At 37.9% G+C, this 26,906-nt stretch overlaps 1 protein-coding gene across 8 annotated transcripts in view; it reads right to left on the bottom strand.

Moving 5' to 3' along the window:
• Positions 1-25,929, bottom strand: part of LOC108149906 (angiopoietin-2) — a 269,820-nt gene extending 243,891 nt beyond the window's left edge. For 4 of the 8 annotated variants that reach the window (XM_041709768.1, XM_041709769.1, XM_041709770.1 and 1 more), the window contains exons 1-2: positions 25,603-25,712; positions 25,070-25,407 (exon numbers count right to left, since the gene is read on the bottom strand). In XM_041709768.1, the coding sequence (XP_041565702.1) occupies positions 25,070-25,356 (287 nt within the window). In that variant the 5' untranslated portion in view covers positions 25,357-25,407; positions 25,603-25,712. Of the gene's footprint in view, positions 1-25,069; positions 25,408-25,479 lie in introns of all 8 variants that reach the window. The other 4 variants (XM_041709765.1, XM_041709771.1, XM_041709766.1 and 1 more) reach the window with 3 other exon arrangements.
• Positions 25,930-26,906: the final 977 nt, after the last annotated feature.

Genomic DNA, 26,906 nt, shown 5'->3' with positions numbered 1-26,906 from the left:
ACGCTGCTCTTCAAAATTTTCCTACCCATATTCCAACAAAATTTTTTTTAAAAATTTCATGTTACAGGAAGAAACATTTTCACTTAATATTTGTAAAACCTTAAGTAATTTTAAAAAATTAAATTTAAAACTATTTTTAATTTAAGAAAACTAATATGTAATCAGTTACTTAGAAAACTAATATGAATCAAGTGAGCATGATGCAAGCAAATATCTTAAAAACAACGAAGTTAAGAAAAATTGAATGTTCCTTTGGGGGTCAGACAACTTTCTCGTTAATTTTTATAACTTTACAATTGGTATTATGATTTCAGTCAGAGGGATAATTGTTCCCACGCAAACTAGCCTAAAGCTATTAGTAGTAGTTAAAACGAGCCGGATCGGACGAGTATGCCATACAGCTCCTATAAGAACAATCGGGAAGAACCAAGAAAAGAAGCAAACTTTGACAAGTCGAAGTTTATATACCCTTGCTGCAAGGGCCTTGCAGCTATTGTCAAACATAATTGTTCTTTAAAATATCTAAATTTCCGCGCGTAACAAGCTCGTGCTTTGTTTTATTGGGCATCTTGTTTACTGTTTATAGTGCATCAACATTCAACAGAACAATATATACACTAGTCGGCATAATTATTTTGACGAAACTCTTTTTTGACTATTGAACTTAGCGTTGCTGGAAATCGTGAAATAACGGTGCGAAAATGAGGCGCAAAACAAAGAATATATTTTTACCTATGTGCTTGCCAAATTTTATTTCCTTTACCTTTTGCATTCACTTTCTACTGATAAGAATGCATGTGGACAACGGTTTTCTGCGTGGCACAAGTATTTTGACAGCATCTTTATGGAAATATTTTCACACTTTTAAGCACGCGAGAACCAATGAACTTCTGTGTTTCATTTAGAGTAATATTAAACGTTGTTATTAAAACAGAAAGTTATTAAAAATCAGTCAATAACATGGGTAAAACGGCTGAGCTAAGTTTGGTTACCAGATCTTCAATAGTAGCAAAGTTTAACGCTGGAATAGCAGTCAAAGACATTGCCAATGAGTTTTGTGTGTCGCGTCAAACTTTGCACTACCAAATTAAAAAGTTTAAAAAGCATAATGACATGCGTAATTTAAAAAGATCGGGTGCTAAGCGCAAAACACATCTCAGTGAAGACCGAGTCCTTGTACGGGAATTTAAAAAGAATATTTTTTTAAAGCCCCAATCCGCAGCAGATCAATTTAATTTGACAGCTAAGACACCGATTAGTGAGCGCACAGTCCGTCGGCGATTAAAAGAATGCGATTTTAAGACTTATAAAGCCAAGGACGTACCATATATAACAGAAAAAAACAAGCTGAAAAGACTGTCTTTCGCAAAGGAACATCTTCATAAGCCAAAGGAGTTCTGGAGAAGCGTTCCATGGACAGATGAAAGCTCCTTTGAGTATAATTCATCAAAAAATAAATTTTTTGTAAGATTACCAATGGTCCAAAGGCAGAAACGGCGGCCCGTTTGCCAAAAAGTAAGCCATGGTGGAGGCTCTGTGATATTCTGGGGATGTGTGGCTTATAATGGACTGGGTGACCTCGTTCCTGTCACTGGCTCGATGAACCAAGGCCAGTATTTGCGGGTTCTAAATGATAATGCGTTTAGTTCCGGAGACAGGCTTATTGGACACACCTTCATTTTGCAACAGGATAACGCCCCATGTCACAAAGCCAAAATGATTACAACATTTTTGAAGGATGTTGGTGTTACCACTTTGGACTGGCCACCTCAAAGTCCAGATTTAAATATAATTGAAAACGTCTGGTCTCTTATAAAACGTAAAAGAACAGTATCGTTGAATAAAACCAGAGAGGAGACAATTTCTGAGGTCACTTCCCTTTGGGAAGAGATATCTCTAGAGATTATCCAAAATTTGGTCGATTCAGTACCGCGCGTTGTTGAAACCAAAGGAAATTATATATTTTACTAAATTATTTTGTTTCCTTTGGTTTTTTTAAGTTTAAGCTTTATTATTCATATTAAAAGGTACTTGTCAAAATACTTATGCCACCACATGAAAATTACTTTAGTTTATATTTTTTTAAGTTCATATGACAAAATGTTGAATTCATTATTTTTAAGTTTGTATTAGCACTAAGTAAAACAGAAAAAAAAAATCATTGAGTTATATTAAACCATTAAAAAGTTACATACAAATTTGAACCATTAGTTTTTCGTCAAAATAATTATGCCGACTAGTGTACATTGAAGCTTATGCGATTTTTAGCTCCATTATTCAAACGTTCCCATGGCAGCTACATGAAATCGTTTTCCGATATTAATAAATTAAAAGCGTAATTCTGAAATTTTAAACCATTAATATGCTGAAAAGAGTTTTTCCAAAAAGTTAAAAAATATATAAGTAAATTTTTTTAATTATAATTATTTTTTATATTCCAATTTTTTTTAATGGGGACTATATGCTACAGTCTGCCGATCGTAATGAAATTTAAATCGTGATTCTGAAATATTAAACCAATACTACGGCATAGTTACAATTATTTTCATTAATTTTTCCGATTGTTCCTATGGGGGCTATATGCTATAGTCGTCGATCTGGCTCGTTTCGATTTATATACTATCTGCAATAGAAAGACCACGTTTGGGAAAGTTTCATGCAGATAGCTTTAAGACTGAGAGACTAGTTTGCGGAGAAAGGGACGGACGGACGGACATGACTAGAAGCTGATCACGCATATATATACTTTATAGGGTAGGCGATGTCTTCTTTACTGCGTTCCAAACTGACTGAAATAGTAATACCTTCTGCAAGTGTATAATTATAACTAAGAAAATCCGAATATTGGCCGAAATACAGGCCTGTGGAGTGGGGTCTTCAAAAAAAAACCCTGTGTGTCCTGGTTGACACGATTTCAGCCTTTGTAGAGATCGGAAAAAAAATCAAACAAATTCTTCATTAGTAAAGCTGCCGTTATCGGGCTTAAAAAAACATAATTACAAAATGGCGTCGACTTGAAAACAAAAATTATTTTTTTAACAATTTTTTTTCGACCTGTTTGAATGTTTTAAAAATGCTTTGTTGTATCTTTGGGTTTTTCTAGCAATACTCAATACTCAACCGTTACTGCACATACAAAAACCGACAAAAGTACAGCTATGCAAAGAACCAGACTCTAAAGGAAAGCAGAAAATGTTTTGCCTTCAATAAAGTTGGACACTTGGCGCGGAACTGCAAAAACAGAAGTAATGGTACAATGAGTGAGAAAAACAACGAAAAAGGGAACATGGCAACATCGCTAAATATCGCCGAGGCGCTAACTTTACAGAGGCCCCCGGCAGCATGTGGTGTATCGACAGTGGATATACCTCACATATGAGCTCAAACGCCAGATTGTTCAACGATATTAGATGTGTCGATAAAAAGCTGAACTTGGCAAACACAAATACCACCAAAATTAACGGAGTAGGCCACATTAGCATCAAAATCAAAACAAACCAAAATAATCAAGAGAGCGAGGCTACGCTAAGAGAAGTGCTATATGTGTCCGATCTACGACAAAGCTTATTGTCTGTGTCAAAAATAACAGTCATGGGATTTGAGGTGCATTTCCGAAAAGATAATGCAGTGCAGGGGCACGTATATAAAAACGACCTGGTTAAAGTGGCCAAATCTGGAAAAGTGCATTGTTTACAATTTAAAAATAGCGCAACGACAGCGGAGTGCGAAGTGCGCAAAAGCAATAAGCAAACAACAAATTGCTACCGGAAGGCAACAGAGCCCAGAGCTGATTGCTGGAAATTGTGCACAGCGACGTGTGTGGCCCAATGCTTTGTCACCTTTATCGATGATTACAGTCGTTACTGTGAGATATACTTTCTAAACCAAAAATTTGATGTGCTTGAAGCTTTCAGGACTTATAAAGCCTCGGTTAAAAACTTCACAGGCAGAAAAATTAAGGGACTTCAATCGGACAACGGAACGGAGTACTGCAACAAGGAAATGGATATTTTTTTAAAGACAAGGTCAGAGGAATGCGTACTGGTCAGATGTGATTCGAAATCAAAAGCCGAATAGGAGGGTAACTATCATTTGTGAAGATGTTAAATTTATAATCATTCCAGGATTTAAAAGCGATTATTCAGAGTTTTATGACGATGAACAGGAGATCAACATCGAAATTAAAGCGTCGCAAGAAAATCGTCAAATGATAGCAATTTCGGTCGCGTGTAGACGTGTTTTCTTAACGTTCGAAAAAATTTATAAACGCGAGGTTTTGCGATTCGCGATGCTAATTCGCATATCGTAAACTAAAGTTTACGCTCCATCAATAAATGAGTAAGAACGTGGATCAACGCACTCAACGCCAAAAACAACAAGACGAAGCCCGTGAAAAAATTCAGAGAGAGCAAGACAAACGTCGTCTCTCTTTGGCCCGTAACAATGCTTATTTCTCGTTCACGAGTAATACTCTAGAACCGAAAGTGCAAGAAAGTGCAAGTTTACTGACCGCCGAAAACCAGAGAGCTAGTTCTTGCTCTCCCGCCCTGCTTTTCACCGCTCAAACACCATGGAGTGAGCAATGCAAAACTCCAACCGAGCTTCTGCCACCTAGTGCAACAATAACAGCAACTACTACGTCAACTACAACGGTCTCTGTCGCCAACAATGCAATAACGACTCCACTCTCTTCTTGTGCAGCGGGTAAAGCAACAACACAACCAAGTGCAAAAATCGGGTCAAACGACAAAAACAAAGCTACGGTAAAAAATATTACAATTCCGCAAGCGGGTTCGGCCATGCAGACAGGCATGGATCGCTATATTAATATTTCCAAGCGCTAGCTAACACCCCCAAAAAAATCTGACGGCAATATGCTCAAAATAAACCGTACCAACAAAGGCCCTGAAAATCTCGGGCCATTAAATGAAAATAGATTTTCCATTCTGGCGGAGCCTGAAACAGAGTATGAAGATCTAGCCCCAAAGAAACTTAAGCCCCCACCTATCTTTATTTGGGAAAAGATCTCCAACGTCCTAGTCAACAAAATAGTTGAGCTTGTCGGTAAGGATAACTTTCATGTTATTCCGCTTATGAAAGGGAATATAAGCGAAACCAAACTTCAAACCAAAACCGAAGATGATTTCCGAGCAGTGTCGAAGTACCTAAACGATGCCAAAAAGAATTACTACACGTACCAGCTGAAAAGTTGCAAGGGCTTACAAGTTGTCCTCAAGGGAATAGAACCCGATGTGACCCCCTCTGAAATTATAGAGGCTTTAAAAGTAAACGGTTTTTGCGCCAAAAATGTTATAAACATTATGAACAAAAACAAGAAGCCGCAACCACTTTTCAAGGTCGAACTGGAGCCAGACAGCAGAACTTTGAAAAAAACGCAGTGCACCCGATCTACAAGTTGCAGCACCTTCTTCACCGTAGGATCACAGTAGAAGAACCGCACAAACGGAACGGGCCAGTGCAATGCACAAACTGTCAGGAATACGGACACACCAGGGCTTACTGCACCCTCAGGTCAGTTTGTGTAGCTTGTGGAAACTGCCACGGCTCCGAACCCTGCCCTGCCAACAAGGGAGACTCTCACACTAAAAAGTGTGTAAACTGCCAATGAAACCACACAGCAAACTACAGAGGCTGTCCAGTCTACAAGGAGATGAAAAGTCGGATGCAAAGAGCGTCAACGGCACGCCAGAACATTTACATGAAATCACAAACGACACCCGAAGTTTTCTTCGCAAAAGCAGCCAGGTCATCATTTGGTCCTTCAATTACCATCTACAGCCAGTGCTCTAAGATCAGGCACAGCTCACATAGAGCCGAAAACTGATAACATACAGCAGGCCATGGGACAGCCACAAGGTAACATGGAAACTATGATGATAGCTTTGCAACAAAATATGATGGAATTTATGTCCTTCATGAAAACCACCATGCAAATTTTAATGCAAAACCAAAATATCTTGTTACAAATGCTTGCAGCTCAGCAGTCCAAATAAATTATGCCTAGCCTCCGAATAACTCTGTGGAACGCCAACGGTGTTTCTCGGCATATACCTGAAATAACTCAATTTCTGAACGAAAATCACATCGACGTTATGTTGCTGGCAGAAACGCATCTCACCAGCAAATTTAACTTTTAAATACGAGGATACACGTTCTACGGCACCGATCATCCAGATGGTAAAGCACATGGCGGAATCGGCATCTTAATAAGAGACCGTATCAAACACCACTTTCACCAACGGTTTGCAAAAAAATATCTGCAAGCTACATTGATAAAATTACAGTTGGGCACCAGCAACCTTGCCATTGCCGCTGTCTACTGCCCACCCCACTTTACAGTCTCCGAAGACCAATTCATGGACTTCTACAATTCACTTGGAGAGCGATTCATAGCAGCAGGTGATTACAACGCCAAGCACACACACTGGGGATCCCGCCTTGTGACCCCCAAAGGAAGGAAACTATATAATGCACTTATCAAAACATGTCACAAACTGGAGTACGTTTCACCAGGTAGTCCTACATACTGGCCAACAGATCCTAGAAAACTACCTGCTTTAATTGATTTTGCTGTGACAAAAATTATTTCTCGCAATCTAATATTTGCCAAATCGCTTTTGGATCTATCATCGGACCACTCACCAGTGCTAATAACTCTTCTTCAAAGCCCGGAATTAATCGAGCACCCTTGCAGGTTGACGTCGCATCGAACCAACTGGCTAAAGTTCAAAAAGTACGTAAGTTCCCACATCGAACTAACTCCACAGCACAACTTCAAGGAGGACATCGACTGCTATGCCAATGCACTGGAGTCTGTACTCGTCGCAGCAGCCAAAGTCTCTACACCGCAAGGGAGGGATGGGCACACACACCAAAACAAAACTAACCTTGAAATCGAACAGCTTGTTTTGGAGAAAAGACGTTTGAGGCGTGCTTGGAAAAAACCAGCAGATCGCCATCCTCAAAACATAGTCTTAAGGAAGCTGGTCGCAGACTTACCAGGAAGAAGAAGAAAAAGCAAAACGCCAGTACATTGAGAAACTTTCACCCACCAGTACCAAGCATCCCCTGTGGAGGGCCCACCCAAATCTAAGTGCGCCGGCCGAAACAGTAATTCCCGTAAGAGACTCTTCAGGCAGCTGGGCCAGAAGCGACAAAGACATAGCTCGTACATTTGCTTTACACCTTCGAAATGTTTTTCAGCCAAACTCTGCAAATAATTCATTCACACTACCGTCGCCGTCAATTCGAGGTGGAACTGAGACGGCACCAATTCTGTTCCAAACAAACGAAGTTGCAAAAGTCATCAGCGAGCAATTAAAAACAAAAAAGGCCCCAGGCGGTGATCTAATAACTTCTAAGATGCTAATTGAACTCCCAAACTGTGCAGTTGAGGTAATTTGTAAACTCTTTAACGGGATTACACGACTTGGCTACTTCCCAAAAAAATGGGAAAAGTCGGTAATCATAATGGTCCCAAAGCCAGGAAAAGATCACACAATACCAGCCTCATATATACCGATAAGTTTACTCTCGTGTCTGTCAAAACTGCTCGAAAAATGCCTTTTGACGCGCATAATCCCATATCTGAAAGAGCACAACATTATTCCGGCGCATCAATTTGGCTTTCGAGAAAGCCATGGAACAATAGAGCAAGTTAACAGATTAACAACAGAAATACGAACTGCATTCGAGTTTCGGGAATACTGCAGTGCGGTATTCCTTGACGTTGCGCAGGCTTTCGACCGAGTCTGGCTCGATGGCCTTATGCATAAAATCAGAACGTTACTACCGGAAAACACTCACAGGATACTTGAATCGTACCTTAACAACAGAGCCTTCGCCGTGAGATGCAACACTACAATATCCGACGATTACACGATAGAGGCTGGAGTTCCTTAAGGTAGCGCCCTTGGTCCAACTCTATTTCTCCTTAACACCGCAGATATTCCCACGAACGAGCGGCTAACTACTTCTACATTCGCAGACGATACCGCGATCTTAAGTCGGTCCAAATGCCCAATTCAGGCAACAGCACTACTAGCTGATCATCTCATGGTAGTGGAGATGTGGTTATCAGACTGGCGTATAAAAATAAATGCGCGAATGTGTAAACACATAACGTTTACTCTTAACAGACAAACGTGTCCCCCGCTAACTCTGAATAACACGCCACTTCCACAAGCTGACGATGTAACGTACCTTGGCGTCCACCTTGACAGAAGACTTACATGGCGGAGACATATCGAAGCTAAGAAAATTCATCTAAAACTAAAATCCAATAACCTCCATTGGCTCATAAACGCCCGCTCCCCCCTCTGCGTGGACTTCAAGGTTCTGCTCTTCAATTCAACGCTTAAGCTAGTCTGGACTTACGGCTCCCAATTGTGGGGAAACGCGAGTACCAGTAACATCGACATTATGCAGTGAGCATAATCAAAAATCCTGAGAACTATCACTGGGCACCTTGGTATGTTCGGAACGACAACATCCATAGAGATGTTGGCATTCTACCCGTAAAAGATGAAATTTCAAAACAAAAGGCGTCCTACCACACCAACCTACTTCTCATCCAAATCAGCTCGCCAGGGGCCTAGCCAGGGTTTCCAACCGAACCCGATTGCAACGAAATGACCTTCCAGCTCAGCAATAGTTATTAGAGCCCTTACATCCCGCGTCAGTCAACTTGACTGTCAGATATAGCTTTTTAATTTAAGATTTTATATACTTATTGTTAGTCAATTCAGAGAATATTTCAATAAATAAAATGCATATGTAAACAAAAAAAAAAACAAGAAAGAAAGCAAACTTCGGCAAGCCGAAGTTCATACACCCTTGCAGCTATTGCAAGAATTTAACATTTTTGAAAACATTAAAATTATGATTTACTGCGTATATGTTTAAAAACATTGAAGCTATGATGATTAGCAGCTCAATTATTTGATAGTTATTTTATATATTTTTATTATTTCTATGGGAGCTATATGATATAGACGTCCGATTTTGATAAAATCTTAACCATAATTCTGAAATATTTAACCATTGCTATCTGTCGAAGAACTGAACAAAAAATAAAAAAAAAACAGAAAAGTTATAATATTTATACCCTTGCAGAGGGTATTATAATTTCAGTCAGAAGTTTGCAACGCCGTGAAGGAGACATCTCCGACCCTATAAAGTATATATATTCTTGATCAGCATCACTAGGCGAGTCGATTGTTCCTATGGGAGCTATATGCTATAGTCGTCCGATTTTGATATAATTTAAACCGTAAATCGAAAATATTTAACCATTACTAAATGTCGAAGGACTAAACAAAAAATTAAAAAACAGCAAAGTTATAATTTATTTCATTTATTTTTCCGATTGTTCCTATGGGAGCTATATGCTATAGTCGTCCGATTTTGATATAATTTAAACCGTAAATCGGAAATATTTAACCATTACTAAATGTCGAAGGACTAAACAAAAAATTAAAAAACAGAAAAGTTATAATTTTTTTTTCATTTATTTTTCCGATTGTTCCTATGGGAGCTATATGCTATAGTCGTCCGATTTTGCTGAAAATTAAAACATAATTCTGAAATACTTAACCATTACTATATCTCGAAGAACTAAACAAAAAATTAAAAAACAGCAAAATAATAATTTTTTTTCATTTATTTTTCCGATTGTTCCTATGGGAGCTATATGCTATAGTCGTCCGATTTTGATGAAATTTAAACCGTAAATCGGAAATATTTAACCATTACTAAATGTCGAAGGACTAAACAAAAAATTAAAAAACAGAAAAGTTATAATTTTTTTTTCATTTATTTTTCCGATTGTTCCTATGGGATCTATATGCTATAGTCGTTCGATTTTGATGAAATTTAAACCGTAAATCGGAAATATTTAACCATTACTAAACGTCGAAGAACTAAACAAAAAATTAAAAAACAGCAAAGTTATAATTTTTTTCATTTATTTTTCCGATTGTTCCTATGGGAGCTATATGCTATAGTCGTCCGATCCGGCTCGTTCCGACTTATATACTACCTGCAATAGAAAGACAACTTTTGGGAAAGTCTCATGCAGATAGCTTTAAAACTGAGAGATTAGTTTGCGTATAAACGGACGGACAAACTGACAGACGGACAGACGGACGGACAGACGGACATGGCTAGATCGACTCTACTAGTGATGCTGATCATGAATATATATACTTTATAGGGTCGGAGATGTCTCCTTCACTGCGTTGCAAACTTCTGACTGAAATTATATTACCCTCTGCAAGGGTATAAAAAAAAAGAAAATCATCAGGAGAAGCTTCCAGACGACTCATCAGACGGCGAAGAAAAGCACACGATTTTCCAGAAACATGGAAGAGGGCGTACCAGACTGGAAAGGAGCGTAAAACCTGTAAGACCACGAAAAATGTACCAACCCTCAACCCCAACCCCCCAACTGAACACGTAAATGACGAAGACGTTTCACAACCAAACGACTGTTTCGAGGAATGCGAAATGGTATTCGTAGCGATCTTATATGATCCTGAAACGATTGATGAAGCGAAAAGCTCTTAGGATTGAATTGACTGGTCACGAGTAATCGAGGATAAGTATTTGGCGCATATCCTCAACAAAACTTGGGAAATTACAGAAAAGCCAAATGCTAGAAAGGTAATCGGAAACAAGCTGGTATTTCGAACCAAGGACGATGGCTCGGCTACTGAAAAGAAGAATGTTCGTCTTGTAGCTAAAGTCTGCGCATGAAGCTCTGGAGAGGACTTACAAAACTCGACCTGTTTTATAAAGAAGGTGCTATATGGACTACGGCAGTTTGCGCTTGTGCTGTAAACTTACCGAACAACTTTGTGAAATCGGCTGTGAACCATCGAAACAGGACCCATGTTTTTTCGAGCGCCGAGAAGGATCAATAATGATACTAATCACGATCGATGTCGATGATCTATTATTGGCTTCAAATCATCAAACGTGGCTTACTTAAGCAAAAGATCACCTCGGCCACGCATTCGAGATGAAAGATATCGACCCAGTGAAACACTGTTTGGGAATCGAATTTAAGCAAAATTTGCAACAACATAAGGTTTCAATGTCACAACAAAAATACATCGATATTATTTGAAAACCAAAATTCGGAATGGGAGACAACACCTATAGAGGCAAAATGTTTACTAAAAAGTCCATGAAAAGGTATCCTTATCAAGCTTTAATTGTCGCTTTCATTTTTATTTCAGTTATGACTCGACCAGACATCGCTTTTGTAATTCATTTTTTAAGTCAACACTGGTAACGATGATGATCACTGGAAAGCGGCCAAACACAGGCGAGGATCTGTACGCGGTCGCCGACGCAGACTGGTGCGCTAACTTAACGGATCTGCTTTCCTACTCAGGCCAGGCATTTATCCTACCAGGGTCAGAAGTGAGTTGAAAGGCACGTAAGCAACGAACCGTGGCTCTGTCAGCCACCGAATCAAGATGTTTGGCAATGTCAGAGGCAGCGAAGGAGGCAGTCTACTTGAAGGCACTCATAAGTGGAATCGGCGAGACTTGCGATCTTGTAAAAATCTACAACGACAATCAGAGCACACAGCGATTGGATAAAGGATTCGGTTTTCATCCACGCACAAAACACATAGACGTTCGGCACCACTTCATACAGGATATGCATAAAAGTGGCGACATTGATGTGGAATTCATGCAATCCGAGTAGCAGACTAAATCATATGAATTGTATCTCATCTTAAGGCATCACATTTGTTATTTAATTTACATACTGTTACTTTGAGGGGCATGTTGTAACTTAGGGGTTTTCTAGCAAAGCAACAAGTTGGTCACACTACCCGAAGCTTTTTTGAGCCATCGACGCGAGAAGATGTAAAAACTGAATACTACAGAATTACATATGCAATTTCATATAAACTTAACGTTCTGTTAAGTTATATAATAATTACAATTTTTATAAGTCCGAGACAGACGCTATAGAGGGTAGTATAAACAAGATATATACCGAATTTCAAATATTCCTAAAATTATTTATCTAAAATTAAGATGTATAAAAAACTTTTTCGAATTATAATTTTTTTTTTAATTTTTTTAAAATTAAAGATATATATATACGAAAAAATGAGTTTCCCTGCACTATACCTTCCACCGCGACTGTAATCACAAGATGTAAGCGAATAAACGGTATTCTTTCTTTTGCATTTCTCGGCATTTTGATTTTCTTGGAGACAATCTCATGTATTCTGAATAATTATTGAAATCGTTGTCGTTGAAATTTTGAAGTAAGAACAGTGTTGTAATAAATTGTGTGAATTTGATTAATGCGTTTTAAATAATATTTCGTTTAACTAAATTAATTAAATGAGGAGAAAGTCGCGATCTAATATTCACCGCTTATCGAGAAAACAAAAGGAAGAGTTGCTGCGGTCGGCTGCTAGTGCTCTTACCTTTAATAAAAATATTATTTCTGAAAATGAATGAAAGTGCATCAAATTATTCTGATTCATTGGCATTCAAAATTATTTGGAATTTACAAAAGATAAGCAGCTAGAAAATTCAAAATTAAAAGCTAAAATACCAGTTTGTAACCAATTTTGGGATTTTTTCATAATATTGCCAGCTGTGATGTATTTTTGTTTGGCTATTATGTTGGTAGTCGAAAGCCTGTTTATGTAGACGATTATCGTATATAGACGATTTTGTATATGTGCTGTTAAAATATTCTGAGTCCTTTTAAAATTGGTGTCAAAAGTGTTTTATTGAAACTAAGGTCTTTTATTTGTGATGCCCCCGCAAGGTCGTAAATACCAATTCATTAGTGGTTGCTTGTCCCAATTTATAGTGAATTTCCAGGCCTTCCAATTACCAACGAACAATTTCGAAACTGGGTTTTCTTTCACATCACTTGCCCTTTTACCAAAATAAATCTATCTCTCGACCCAATGCATTTAATTAATTTGGGTGTTGCCAGTAAATATATTAATTTAATTTTTGATTAAAAAACTATCCATTTCAAAATTCAAAATAAAGATTTCACAAAAATTTCTCTATTATTAACAAATTATCTGGGACGATTCCACGCAATTTTTTTCATGAATTTCCGAGGAATTCCGGGATTTTCACTAGGATTGCCGGAGGAATTTCTCGCAATTTTCCCCAGCAATTTCCGGAGATTTTAAAGTATTTTTGTCGGGAATTCCTCGGCAATTTGCCTACAATTTAAGTTTTATATTGCCGAATGATTCCAGGGGGAATTCAAAGGATTTTATTTCGAAATTACCAAAAAATTCCCGATGAATTCCTTTGGGAATTCTCCCGTACTCTCGCCGTAAACTCCTGCTTTATACAAATTCCTCCCCGTTTTGTTGGGAGAATTCCTCGGCTAGTGGGGAATTCCTTAGGGAATCTTTAGGGATTGGAACTGCAGGTTCAGAAAGTAGCTTGTGTCTTGTGTTTCCTCTTTGCCTCTTGGTTGCTAGCTTGTGCTTGCGTTGACATCGAATCAGTTTTTCTCCGTCATCGAGTGCGTGCGGTTGAATAAAAGTAAAATTAAAGTGTCTGCTTGTCTATTTGGATGCTCGTCTGGATATTACTTAATTGTATTATATTCATTTATAACAACATTTAAAGCCATAATCTGGATAAAATTCGTACAAATTTAAATAACGTGCAATTAGTATATGATTTATCTCGGCCAATTCAACACCATACAGATGATATAGTCTGCATAGTCACTGACGATTTAGGTATTTAAAATATATGGTTTCTAGCGTGCCATAGCATGGAACGACTTTTGAAATATCAATAGTACAACCTAAGTACGCGCTTTACATCCATTTTTCAATTTCACACGGTTTAATTCACAAAACTTAAAATACATGTACGCTGAATGATCAACTAATACTAGAATCTGCGGCTTAACAGTTCAATATTATACTGTGTTGGCAAATTAATTATTTATTAACCATTGCTTATAATTTGGTGAAAAGAAAATAAATTCATTTTTTTTATTGAGCGTTTAAATATTTGATTGTTAAAAATTTCAATTTATTAATTGGGTCATTTTTTATTACTATAAATATATATAATATTATATAAGGTGCGGAGAATCCAACTTGTTTAATGTAATCTAAACGCTCTTTCAGCTCTTTCGCATTTGCATTAAAAAGTTAACATTTTCAGAATATGCAGCCAAAGAAAGTGAACAACTTTAAGTTTGGAAGTGTAAGGGCTTACTCTTGGGTTGTTTCATTGCGTCTATGGCTAGACTGTTATGGCCACTTTTGGGATATCGATATCAACACGAGCAATTGGCTAGCCTTGCCAACTTATGCCAGTAGTCCTGCCAACCCGTGGTGGATGGGCAGACGTCATTGCCGGTCAACGACCCGGGCTATTCGAAATCCGAACAATGGAGTTATGGCTCACGGGATGGTACAAGAAGTAGGGAATGGCACACGAGATTATGTCAAAGTCCAAGAAGGCCGTTTTAGCTGCTGCGCTCCAAGAGTTTTTTTTTGTTGAGTTATAAAATATATTTGATTAAAAATCTACATTCACTTAAACAAGCTATTTGTTTACAGCGCAGCAGCACGCTAGTTCATTTAAATATTTATTTTTAAGCATAACATTTTTGTGCCAACCAAAAACAGACACTGGGAGCGAGATACCCTTGAGGTGAGTGGTCAGAGACCAAGGGTGAAGTCGTGCTTACTAGCTTTTCCTTCTAGGCTCAACCAGACACAGTTATTTCTGGAGGAGATTAGCCAGGCCAGGAAATAAGGCCTGTTTCAGTTTCTTTTTTTGGAGGAAAACCGAAATTTTTTTCCGCCACGAGGATTTCCTATAACCTAAGAGCCAGTGAAAATTCATATAAATTATCATCGCGAAAGACCGACTGCCTTCCAAGTGGCGGCACCGAGAGCCAAGAGGCTTCAGACATATTTTTATTGATAATTTCGTCTCCTAGTTCTAAGTTTAAGTGTTTTCGTCATTCCAATAATTTTAAAACCTTTAAATTTAATCAATGTCTTATTTATTTTCATTTATTTATTAACTTATTCACATAATTATTTAAGTATATTCAAAATTGTATACTATTTTGTATTAACAAACGCGAAACTTGTGTGACTGCAGTAGGATTCGAGATAATTTATTTGCGATAACTTGTGTAAAACTTGTGCGAAATGCGACGACGAACGGGAGTGGTTACGATGAAGTTCAAATGATCACTAAATTTAATATTCCAACACTTTCTCTTAGAACCTAACTTTTGCTAAGGCGGCGAGAGACGGGGCGAATTCGCAAGAGCGAACGGACGAAAGCTTTATTGGCTTCCGCTCTCGCCCTACAACTAGTGACTTCAAATAAAAGCGTCAAGTGCGCAAAAACCCCCCCTCTGAAGGAACTACGTCCTTCAGCCCAGAACGGGCAACAGGGCAAGTCGGTGGACTGCTCGCCGATATTCCCCCTCTTGCGTCCTGACGTCGGCGCCGGCGTGCACCGCTACCACACGGCCTATCCTCCACTGCTGGGGCGGAAGATTCGCCGACACCGACGAGCGCTCCCACGACGATGTTGGCCGCGGAGGCTGGAGATGTACTCCCGGGACCATCGCTGCCAAAACCTGTGCCTGAGGAACAAGACACCTCGCCATCGTCGCAAGCAGGTCAGGTTGATCTGGTCCGGGAGCGCCGCTGATGGTGGGACCCAAAAAAGACCACCGATGAGCAGGTTACCGGGGGTCAGGGCTTCGCCGTCGTTCGCGTCGCTGCTTAGAGCTCCGAGGGGCCTGGAGTAGAGTTCCAAGCTCCTCTACGGTCAAGAGTTTTTGGCCTACTGTCCGAAGGCACAGGTGCCTTGCGCACTTCACACCTGCTCCCATAGCCCACCGAAGTGCGGTGCTCTGGGCGGTATGAACGCAAACTCGCATCAAAAAAAGGATGCTTCGATACCGACCCCCTGCTCCTCCAGACAGGCTCGGAACTCTCTCATGTGGAGATCTGCGCCGACGAAGTTGGTGGCGCTGTCGGGAATCCCGCGACGACTCACGAACCTTTGAAATGCCAACAAGAACGCATCAGTGGTTAGGTCAGACACTAATTCTAAGTGGACCGCTTTGGAAGCAAACAAGACGAACAAGGCCACGTACGACTTGTGCAGCGCATTTACGCCCGAACTGTTCGTCAATTTTATCAAAAGCGAAATCCAGTTCTCTTGGCGAAATAATTTTTACAAAGGGATTCGACACCCTTCTGCACCTTTGAATAAAACGAAAAACCCACACGAAAACTCTCAGAAGCTTCAGGTGCGACGAAAGGGACTGTATTTTTTTAAGCACATAATTGACTACGAGAGCTATTGCCGATTTGCGTAGCTCCATCGACATTACATCAGCCGGCAGTTCGAAATGTTTATTTACAGGCCAATTATTTTCTGAGTCTAGCAAGAACGAAGGCCCACCGAACCAAATGGACGTTGTAAGCTCCTCTACGTCACATCCTCGGGACACTATGTCTGCTGGGTTGACTTTCGTGGGAACGTGTCTCCAAATTGCTTTCTCCGACCACTCCTGAATTTCTGCAACCCGGTTCGAAACAAAAACCAACAACGACAAGGGATGGGTTTTAATCCAGTGTAAAGTGATCTCGGAGTCCGTCCACAGGAAAACATTCTCAATAGGACAATTTAGCAATGGCCTGATACGATTATAGAAATCTGCTAAAAGGTGAGCTGCACACAGCTAAAGGCGAGGCAAAGTTTTCGTCTTGAGGGTAGCTACTTTCAAACCTTCAGCAGTTTGAGTCCGAACGTAGATGCACGCTCCATAAGCTCGCATGGAAGCGTCAGCGAAACCATGTATTTGAATCGGGACTTGTGGATCTGTGTTGACGAATCGCGATACCTTAATTTTCGGCAGCTGCAGAAGCGTCGATTTAAACCTCTCCCACGACGTGAGCAACTGCATCGGTAGCAACTCGTCCCAATCTAATTTTCGAAGGCACAGTTACTGCAACAACATCTTTGCCTTTGTGACCAAAGGACTAAAGAGGCCAAGTGGGTCGAAAAGTCGAGCAGTCACCGACAAAATATTTCGTTTTGTCGCGCGAAGATCCAGGAAAGAGTCACCCAACCGAAATTGAAAGTAATCTTTAACCTGCAACCAAACCACGCCAAGGGTCTTAGTTACGTCTGAGTCTGCCATAAGTGGCATTTCAGCGTTATCAGATTCCTATAACTGTGGGCAGTTTGAAAACCACTTTGCCAATTCAAAGCCTGCCTCTTGCAAGACCTGAGAAACTTCGTCTCGAAGGCTTTGCAGGTCCTCAATGCATCCGGCGCCAGTCAACAAATCGTCAACATAAAAATCATTCTAAATAACCTTTGCGGTTTTTGGATGAGTTGCTTGCGCCATCTCTCCTAGCCGCATTAAACACCGAATCGCCAAAAAGGGTGCTGGCGAAGTTCAAAATGTAACGGTGTTCAACTTAAAGATTTTCAGGGACTCAGAAGGATTTCGTCTCCATACAATGAGCTGGAAGTTTCGGTCAGCTTCGTCCACCATCACCTTGCGATACATCCTTTTGACGTCAGCCGCAAGGGCAAACTTATGCAATCTAAGCCGAAGCAGAGTCGAGTACAGCTCGTCTTGGATAGTTGGGCCTACCATCAAGATGTCATTCAACGCTACCTGCGTGGAAGTACTGCTCGATGCTAGTTGAAGTACTTTGTGGCCGTAGAACGCATTGGTGCGGAATGAAATAGTGCGCAGTATTCGGAATTTTGTCATTGCTGGACGATATGCGGCCTATTGAAACATACTCCTCCATGAATTTAAGATTGGTGTCATTGGTGGACGATATGTGGCCCATTGAAACATATTCCTCCATGAAAATAAGACACACTTTTCAGCGAAGGGTCCTTTGACAACTTCCTTTCTAGCGACAAAAATCTACGTTTCGCAACTTCGTATGACGAACCAAGAGTATTTGGGTCAGATTTGAGCGGCAAACGATCCGAAAATCTACCGGACGACATTCTTTGAGTATTTTTCTCAAAGTGTTGTAGACAGAGTTGTTGCTCAGGAGTGTGGACTTTGGACTTTAAATTTCTGCAGGGTTGTGTCAATTGACTCCAACGCTTCCTCCTGCCTGCTGAGATGTTAAGGCACATCTCCCTGACACTGTCCAGCCGAGAACTGTCTTTTGTAAGATGGGGAATTCAGGCTCCTGCTTTATCTGGCCAATAGATAAAAGTTCAAAGAATGTATCAGCGCCGCTAAGCATATCTATTTTTTGGGGCTTGAAGAAGAATGGATCTGCCAACTGAATATTTTCACGCACCCTCTACCCGCTTTATCCGTATGATAACCAGAAATATTTTTCATGATCCAAAACTCGGTCGACAACTGGCTGTTCCCTACTCGCGACTTCACAATCGTGTGTATTTTTTTGTGGCTTGGACATTAGTTCCACCAATGCCCCGCAAGCTCATGCACACGTCCTCTCTTGTAATTTTGAGCCTCTGAGCTCATCGGTCATAAATAAATATTTGTGAGCCAGAGTCGAGCAACGCTCGAGCTAATACAAACTCGCCACTTTTGGTTTGAACGCACACAACCGCAGTTGCAAGAATGACTCGATCCTGTGCATTCGCATGCAAAACATGCGAAGTTGATGGAGACTCCTGCATGAGCGTGGGCTGAGAAGGGGGTGGCAACGCGAGATTTGTGTTTGGGGAATACATGTGTAGCAAAGTGTGATGTGAGGAATTGCACACTCTACATCTGTTCGATTTGCATTTTTTGACCGTGTGACCCTTTCTTAAGCAGTTAATGCATAAGGGTGCTCTTTTAGCGAAATCGAATCTTTGCTGAACTGTTAGGGCTGCGAAGGAAGCGCTGTTTCCAATCTGATATTCAGTTGAGTTGCAATACACGCATTGAACAGAGTCGTTCCTGGCAGCGACAAACGAAAACTTCCTACTTCCATTCTTCTTATGGTTAGATTGGGTCTGCTGATCAGTTTTGGGCTTGGAAGCCTCTTCCGTTACCATGTGTTGGTATCGCCTGTAGAGGGTCGACTCACATTCGCTCCAAAGTGGAAGCGAAGTATAATCTAACTGTTCTTCCCATTTTCTTTTAGTTCCTGCGTCGACCTTGCTCTTTACCAGATGTATTAAAATAGCATTAATAATGCGTCTATCAACCCCAATAGACACAAAGGAGTCAAACAAGGCTGTGACCGTGTCGATGAGGGTTTTCAAGGCTGTAGCTGAAGTCTGGGAAATTTTTTGAAATTTAAAAAGTGTCGATATGTTTTCAAAAAAATAAGACAATCATTATCGTACACCCGCTTCAGGCAAGCAACAGGCAGCAACATGAAATTAAATGATTGAATTTTTTAATGCCGTGTAAAGTATCGTCTTTGTCAACGAAATTTTCGAAAAGGCTTATGAAATTTTTAAATTCGGAGTGTTTTCCGCTAAAAGTTGGGAGAGCAACGCTTGGCAGACGGCAATGAGGAGGGCGATTTGCTGGCGGAGCGGATTTCTCGATATTATTTGGTTTGCACATTATTTAATATTTAAATAGGGTTTTTATATTTTTATATAAGCCCTGTGACAGTAATATGCCGCACGCACGCACTGTAAGGCAGCGAACGTTCAAGTTCAAGCTTACCGAAAAAACGAGCAAACGTTTAAGCAGACCGAAAATTGCACTACTGCAGCGATCGAGAACGAAAACGACAAAAGATAACTCGAAATAACGGCATCGGTGTCGGTGTGCGTAGGTATGTGTACGCGGCTAGCGGCCCTTCCCAGGCAAAAGCGAACGGAGAATGATACACTGACCGATAACTAAGGGAAAGGAATATATAAGCCTGATGCCGAAAGGCGCGAGAAATTAAGAAAAAACCAGGAAAATTCTGAGAAGCGCGAAAAGTTTTTGCCGCTAATTTTTCAAAACTATTGTTTTATTTATACCCTAAATCGGTGCTCACTACGACGAAAATTGGGGGAATTAAGTTCGCACTAATTGGGTCGACGACGAGTATTTTATTTGCTTGCTTTTTTGGCCAAAGCGATTCACATATAATTGGAAATATATTATGTTTATTGTAGAATTTTGGTTGTTAGTACATGCAAATTTTTATTTCTTGGTTAGAATGCTCACTATCTACTGATTTTTACACGAATGCAAACAGTTGAAAGATGGGCCAAAACACAATTTACAAAACGCCACAGATTTACTTTCAACTTTTAGCACTCTATACCTAATTGGCCGACTCGAAAATTGCAAATTCCTTTTTTACATCCATGTTCCAGCGGCAGCAGCAAATTAAACAATTAATGTTGCAGCGACGGAAGAAACGTCTTGGGCAAAAACCAGGGGAAGGGCAGAAAATTCCAGTGACGAAATTTATTTCGGAATTTAATTTTTTATCCTAACCGACATGAATAAATTGCTTTTGTGTATTTGTTGGTAATTGTTATAGTTTTTCACCGAAAAAATATGAAAACAGATCGCGAACATTACTGCGATTACGTCGGAGTCACCATGAAAATGTAATACTATTTTGTATTAAAAACGCGAAAACTTGTGACTGCAGTAGTTCGAGACGTTGTTAATTTGCAAAACTTGTGAAAAACTATTTCGAAAGCACGACGAAAAGGAGTGGCTACGATGACGTTCGATTGATCACTAAAATTTAATTTCAATAATTTCTCTTAGAGCCTAACTTATGCTACGGTGGCGAGAGACGGGGCGAATTTGCAAGAGCGAACGGACGAAAGCTTTATTGGCTCCCGCTCTCGCCCTACAACTATTGACTTCAAATAAAAGCGCCAAGTGCGCAAACACATATATTTTTTTATTTATTTTTACGTAAATATTTTTTTATTTAAATATTTATTTTACCCTAGTGCAATAATTTACACATTTCCCTATATCGGAACAAAACAAAAACAAACTGAATTGTTATTGTGAGTGATTTCTGAGATTTATTCTTTATACCCTTGCAGAGGGTATTATAATTATTATATATAATTATTATATTATAATTTCAGTAGGAAGTTTGCAACGCAGTGATGGAGACATTGCCGATCCTATAAAGTATATATATTCTTGATCAGCATTACTAGGAGAGTCGATCTAGACATGTCCGTCTGTCAGTCTGTCCTTCCGTTTCTATGCAAACTAGTCTCTCAGTTTTAAAAATATCTGCATGAAACTTTCCTAAAAGTTGTCTTTCTAATGCAGTTATTAGATAAGTCGGATCGAGCCGGTTCGGACGACTATAGCATATAGCTCCCATAGGAACAATCGAAAAAACAAATAAAAAAATTATAACTTAGCTGTTTTTTAATTTTTTTAGTTCTTCAACATATAGTAATGGTTATATATTTCAGAATTACGGTTTAAATTAAATCAAAATCGGGCGACTATATCATATAACTCCCCTAGGAACAATCGTAAAAATATACGAAGAAATTTATAACTTTTCTGTTGTTTAATAATTTGTTTTAGTTCTTCGATATATAGAAATGGTTAAATATTTTAGAATTACGGTTTAAATTTCACCAAAATCGGATGACTATATCATATAGCTCCCCTAGGAACAATCGGAAAAAATACAACAAAAATTATAACTTTGCTGATTTTTAATTTTTGTTTTAGTTCTTCGACAATAGTAATGGTTAAATGTATTTTAGCATTACGGTTTAATTTCAAAATCGGACGTAAATATCAAAATTCTAAGCTGTTCACAAAAGTAAAAGAAAATGCACTGATAGAAATATTCGGACTATTCGTAAAACAAACTTAGATCACGCATCAAAATCGGTCGTAAATATCAAAATTCTAAGCTGTTCACAAAAGTAAAAGAAAATGCACTGATAGAAATATTCGGACTATTCGTAAAATAAACTTAGATCACGCAATATAAAAAAAAATATAGAAATAGAGAACGGGAACAGCATAAGAGTTAATATTCAGAGAGTTAATTATCATACAAATAATTAATAAATACCTTTCTTAAATTTATGTGAATTAACGTAAACAAGAGAAAATATAATGGAGTAAATAATTTTTTAAGGGAGGAAAAGTGTGAACCGGGTAATGGTTAAGTGAAGTGGGTGGGAAATAGAATAGGGGCCTCTGCAGTATTCGTGCAAGCAGATGGCAAGGACGGGAGGTATTAGCTCATGACATGCAGTCGAGCAGGAGTGTCAAGCAATATGACAACTGTATGTGTGTGAAATCAACTTATATCAGTGTTAAGTGTAATTTTAATTTTGAAAAGTAACCGCTCAGGTTATGATGTTGCACAACGTCGTTTGTCGTTGTATATTGTAATGTGTGTGAGGGCAGGTTTCGGACTTTCACGCCTTGATAGCCCAAAAATCACGCAGGTCCTAGTAGGATCATAACAAGACACAGTTTTTTTTTAAATGGGTTTTGAATAGGCATATAGAGATGGGGAAAAAGGGCGTCAAATTATATACGATATATTGATTTTTACCGTTGTTTACTTTGTATTTGGCATATCGACAGACTATCGTGGGTAACTATCACAACTCAGAACTGGAAACATCAACAAAAGACAAGGAGTATATGGATTTTCGTGAAAATTTTAATTTTTACTTATTGGGAAAGCAGCAGTATCATCTAATTCCTTGTTTATTTTCGTTAATTTTATCAAGTTTCAACAAACAACTTTATCTTTTTCTTCACAAATCAAGACAAAGAACTGCTGTTCAGACGCACGACTGTCAATTATAACCGGATATTCTGCTTCATAGCGTCTATACGGATATAGATAGGAGACGTTCGTGAGTGTAACTTGCCTATAACACTCCATGCTTTATTTTTTATATTGGCTAAGGACTTTCAATAAAATAATGTTGAATTTAAGATGCTCGAAAAGATATTATCTCTGTAAGGAAAAAATGGTTTGTCAAAAAGCACAAAAACAATGCACGTCTTCAATATTTGTTTTCTTAGGATCTGTTGCATAAAATTAAATTACCCTTTAAAGGGTAATCAAGGAAAGTGAAAAATACTTAAAGGGACTTCTTTCGTGATGTGGACAGTGTTGTGCCAATAATTTATATACACCTTATAAGTTTTCACTTTAAGTATATTAAGTAAAACTGCGTTTAAAATTTAACATATGTAGTTCCCCTGGTAATCACGAAGCCCTTGTTTTGCTTTTTATTTTTTTTTTCAACACTTGAAAGTAAAAAATTGGATACTTGCTAAAAATTTAAAGAAAAAAAAGGGATTTTTGATTTTTGTATAGAAAAGTTTTAAAAAGTTTTAGATAAGTCGTTTTGGTATTAAGTTTTGGCGCTTGGATGTCCACCGAATTTAAAAAAGACATTCGGGGCTCACGCCTATGCACAACGAGCACACAGAGAAAGATGTAAGGGCCGGCCAAACAGGTAAGCTTCTACCTTGCGGACCATTTTCTTACTGATTAGAGCGACGCAGGGCAAGAACAATTTTATTTGTCTTTTTTTTTGTTTCGCGAATTTGTTTTTTGTTTTTTGCTCGTCTCTACACTAATTGGCCTACATATCATGTGTATATGCAGTGAGTAGGGAAGCTGTTTAGAAATATTCATGGATAACGGCTATTTAACTTTTGAATACCAGTCCGCGAGTTTTTATGTCTTCTTCTGTTCATAAACAACATCACCGAAGCTTATATACTTACCCTTGCAGCTGTTCCAAAAATTAAATATTCTTTAACTGGAATGTTCCCATTTTATGCGTATATGTTTGACAACAGTGAAGCTTATAAGATTTTCCGATAAATTATTCGGTTGTTCCTTTGGCAGATATCGTTCTCAGAAATAAATAAAATTAAAACCAAAAACCGGTTGTTTATGCGGGTCGACATACGAATGCACATATATAAACATACATACATACGACGGAAACTATTCCTTCTACCTGTTATATACCTTTTAACGAATACAATATACACTTTTAATTTATGAGTTAAGGGGGTGCATCACAATACAAAACAGATTGGGTTTTATTTGATTTATTTATTTTTAGAAACAAACAATTTAAGAAATGCTGAGGGGGAGAACGCTGTTAGCTACGATATTTTTCTTGCATTTTATTACACGATATTTACATTTGCTATGTTTGAATATACATATGTATGTATACGAACGCAAAAATAAGTTGCCACAACTGTTGGTATGTTTTAATCATTACCCTCAATAGGAAAAGACCGGTTTTTCCTCAAGTGGCTAGGTTTCTGAAAAATTCAACTGATTTAGGGTTTTACAAATTGTGTTAAAACCCAATATAAGCAAATATATTTTAAGCATTTTTAAACACTTCTTGTATGATGACTGTTCGACTAAATGTTTCCGTGTTTGTTCGATTGCGAAATCTTACACGCTTATATATTACAAATTTAGATGTTACTCCGCTATATTATATTAAATTATTATATTATATTATATATATTATATATTATATATTATAAAAAGTTGACTTATGTTGTATATACGTAATATATATAATTATAAATATATATAATTATAAATATATATATACAACATAAGTAAACTTTTTATAAAAACATTATTATTTATACAAATTTAACTTTTTGTATTTTTAAACATACAATGGCCTACAGCTCATTTCAACATAATGAGTTAAATTCGTTACTTCGCCCTTATAGGTGACTTTTTCGCTATTAGTCTTTGAATAAATACAAAATAATTTTGAGCGCTTGTGAGAGATATCCCTAGCCCTAAAATTATTTTAATAAACGGTTCAGTTCAGGTATTATAGGCTGAAATAGGCTGTGAGCTACTATACCATTTACATAGAATTTGACACATTTAGGAATGAAAATTGAGTAAATTATTTACTACAATATGCGCTTTGTCTTACGTACACTTCTTTTTAACAAAAGTGCACTACAATGTTGACAACAAATTTGAACTATAATTTAGACACCAGTCTGATAATGCAATTTTTCAGTTGTATAAATCAACTACGTAAACACTTACCTGATGCGTAAACTTCCGTTTCTTGTTGTATTAAGAGATTTTGCAGCAATTTTGAAATTTGTGATTGGACTATTTCCATTATTAAGTTGACTGGCACTTGTACGCGGTAGTCGATTATTTGGATTAACATTTCCTACCAAGGTTCGAGTTGCACCACTAGCGGTTATTGCTTGTGTACTTGGTAAAATATATGGATGAGCAATCTTTATTATGTACAAACACGTAGTTAATAACGCCATCCGGCCGATCAAAATATGCCGCCTAGAATTTTTCCGAAATGCTCCCATGACTGTCAACAATTACAATCTCTGCTTTACATGCAACTGAGTAATTATTACCTGCAAAATAAGCCAAAATTGCTATTGTATGCAGAGTAGTAAATATTTTGTATTTTAGTTGGGAAACCAAACCTTTTTTAAGCTTGTCAGTAGCCAAGTAAAACAATCTATTATTTATATATTTTAGTAAAGAAAATTTGACTTTCCTTATATTCACTTTTTTGTTAGTCTTTTAACTATTCACGAGCTACTTACGAGTTTGGTTAATCTTTTGTGTTTCTGTTATAGACCAGTACCAGTGCAGCTAAAAAAAAACCAGCCACAAGCAACCATTTTACAACTTGCAACGAAATACACCACAATGATAGATACTATGGAACTTGTTTACTTTATTTCAAAGTGAGAGTTGTACTGCAGGTCTAGATGCAAACATATACCAGCAGGTTATTGTTAAATAGGTCTGAAGTGTATTTAGTGTCCTTTAACATATTTATATTTGAAAAGATAATGCAAAATAGTTTGCACATATTCCGGGGTGTCTCAGAAAATTCTTGGAACCAAATTCGGAACCTAACCCTTTATCCGTGCAATTTCCAGTCAATTATGATTCAGTTTCTGTGGCGTATTAAGTATTTTTGTGTGTTCTGGAAGTAGTGTGTTGTGTATAACCTTTTAACAAGTTCTTGCTAAAATAAAAAAAAAGAAAATGTTTATTTCTTCTTGAACCTCTTATATTTAAAAATTAAATACAACTATATTTCCTTTTTTATGCGAATATATTTAAATACTGGGAAGCTAGGACTATTTTTATTTTATTTTACCAATTGTTCCTATTGGTGCTATATGATATAGTGATTCGATTTAAAAAAATATCAAAGCCTTAAATCTGAAATATTAAATTATTCTATTTATTGAAAAATTAAGAAATACAACTTAGTTATAATATTTGTCATACAATTTTCCGATTGTTTTTGTGCATAGGAGACTACTTTATAAAACCGCAGAACCGAGAATCTGCTGTGATGATCCAATCGTAACCAATCGAAAGTTATTGCTAAAAGAACTTAAGGAACAGTCATTTGTTCAGGAGAAAGGGCGGCGAAAGTGACATACTGAAACACTTAACTTTTTAGCACAGTATAAATTTTGCTGAAAGTACGCGACGAATGACCTTGCATTATATTTAATAAATACTTATTTTGTTGTACACAAAATTAAAATGTGCGTGTCTGTTAGTCAGTTTCAAAAAATTTTAAGGACTTGTCTTAGAATCCTGGAATAATGTTTCTTGTATTTGGCAGGTCGTTACAAAAAAAAGTTTTTTTACGACTTTTTAAAAATCTTGCTTTTTAGCAAGAAATGGCTTAGCATTCCACGCCCATAACTTTTAAGCTAGTAAGGTTACAGTGCATAACTGCTGTACGTCGTTAAAAAGATATTGTCAAATGCTCATCAGAATTTATAAACAAAATTTTTTTTTTTAATTTTGTTGCAAATTATTTAAAAACAAACCTAACGATTTTTTTTAAGTGTTTAGCCCTTGAGATTCCTCAACTTTT

Source organism: Drosophila elegans, unplaced genomic scaffold, assembly GCF_018152505.1.
Source record: "Drosophila elegans isolate 14027-0461.03 unplaced genomic scaffold, ASM1815250v1 contig_492, whole genome shotgun sequence".
Lineage (NCBI taxonomy): Eukaryota > Metazoa > Arthropoda > Insecta > Diptera > Drosophilidae > Drosophila > Drosophila elegans.
Note: the sequence above shows the minus strand (reverse complement) of the source record. Positions and strands in the feature narration are given on the sequence as shown.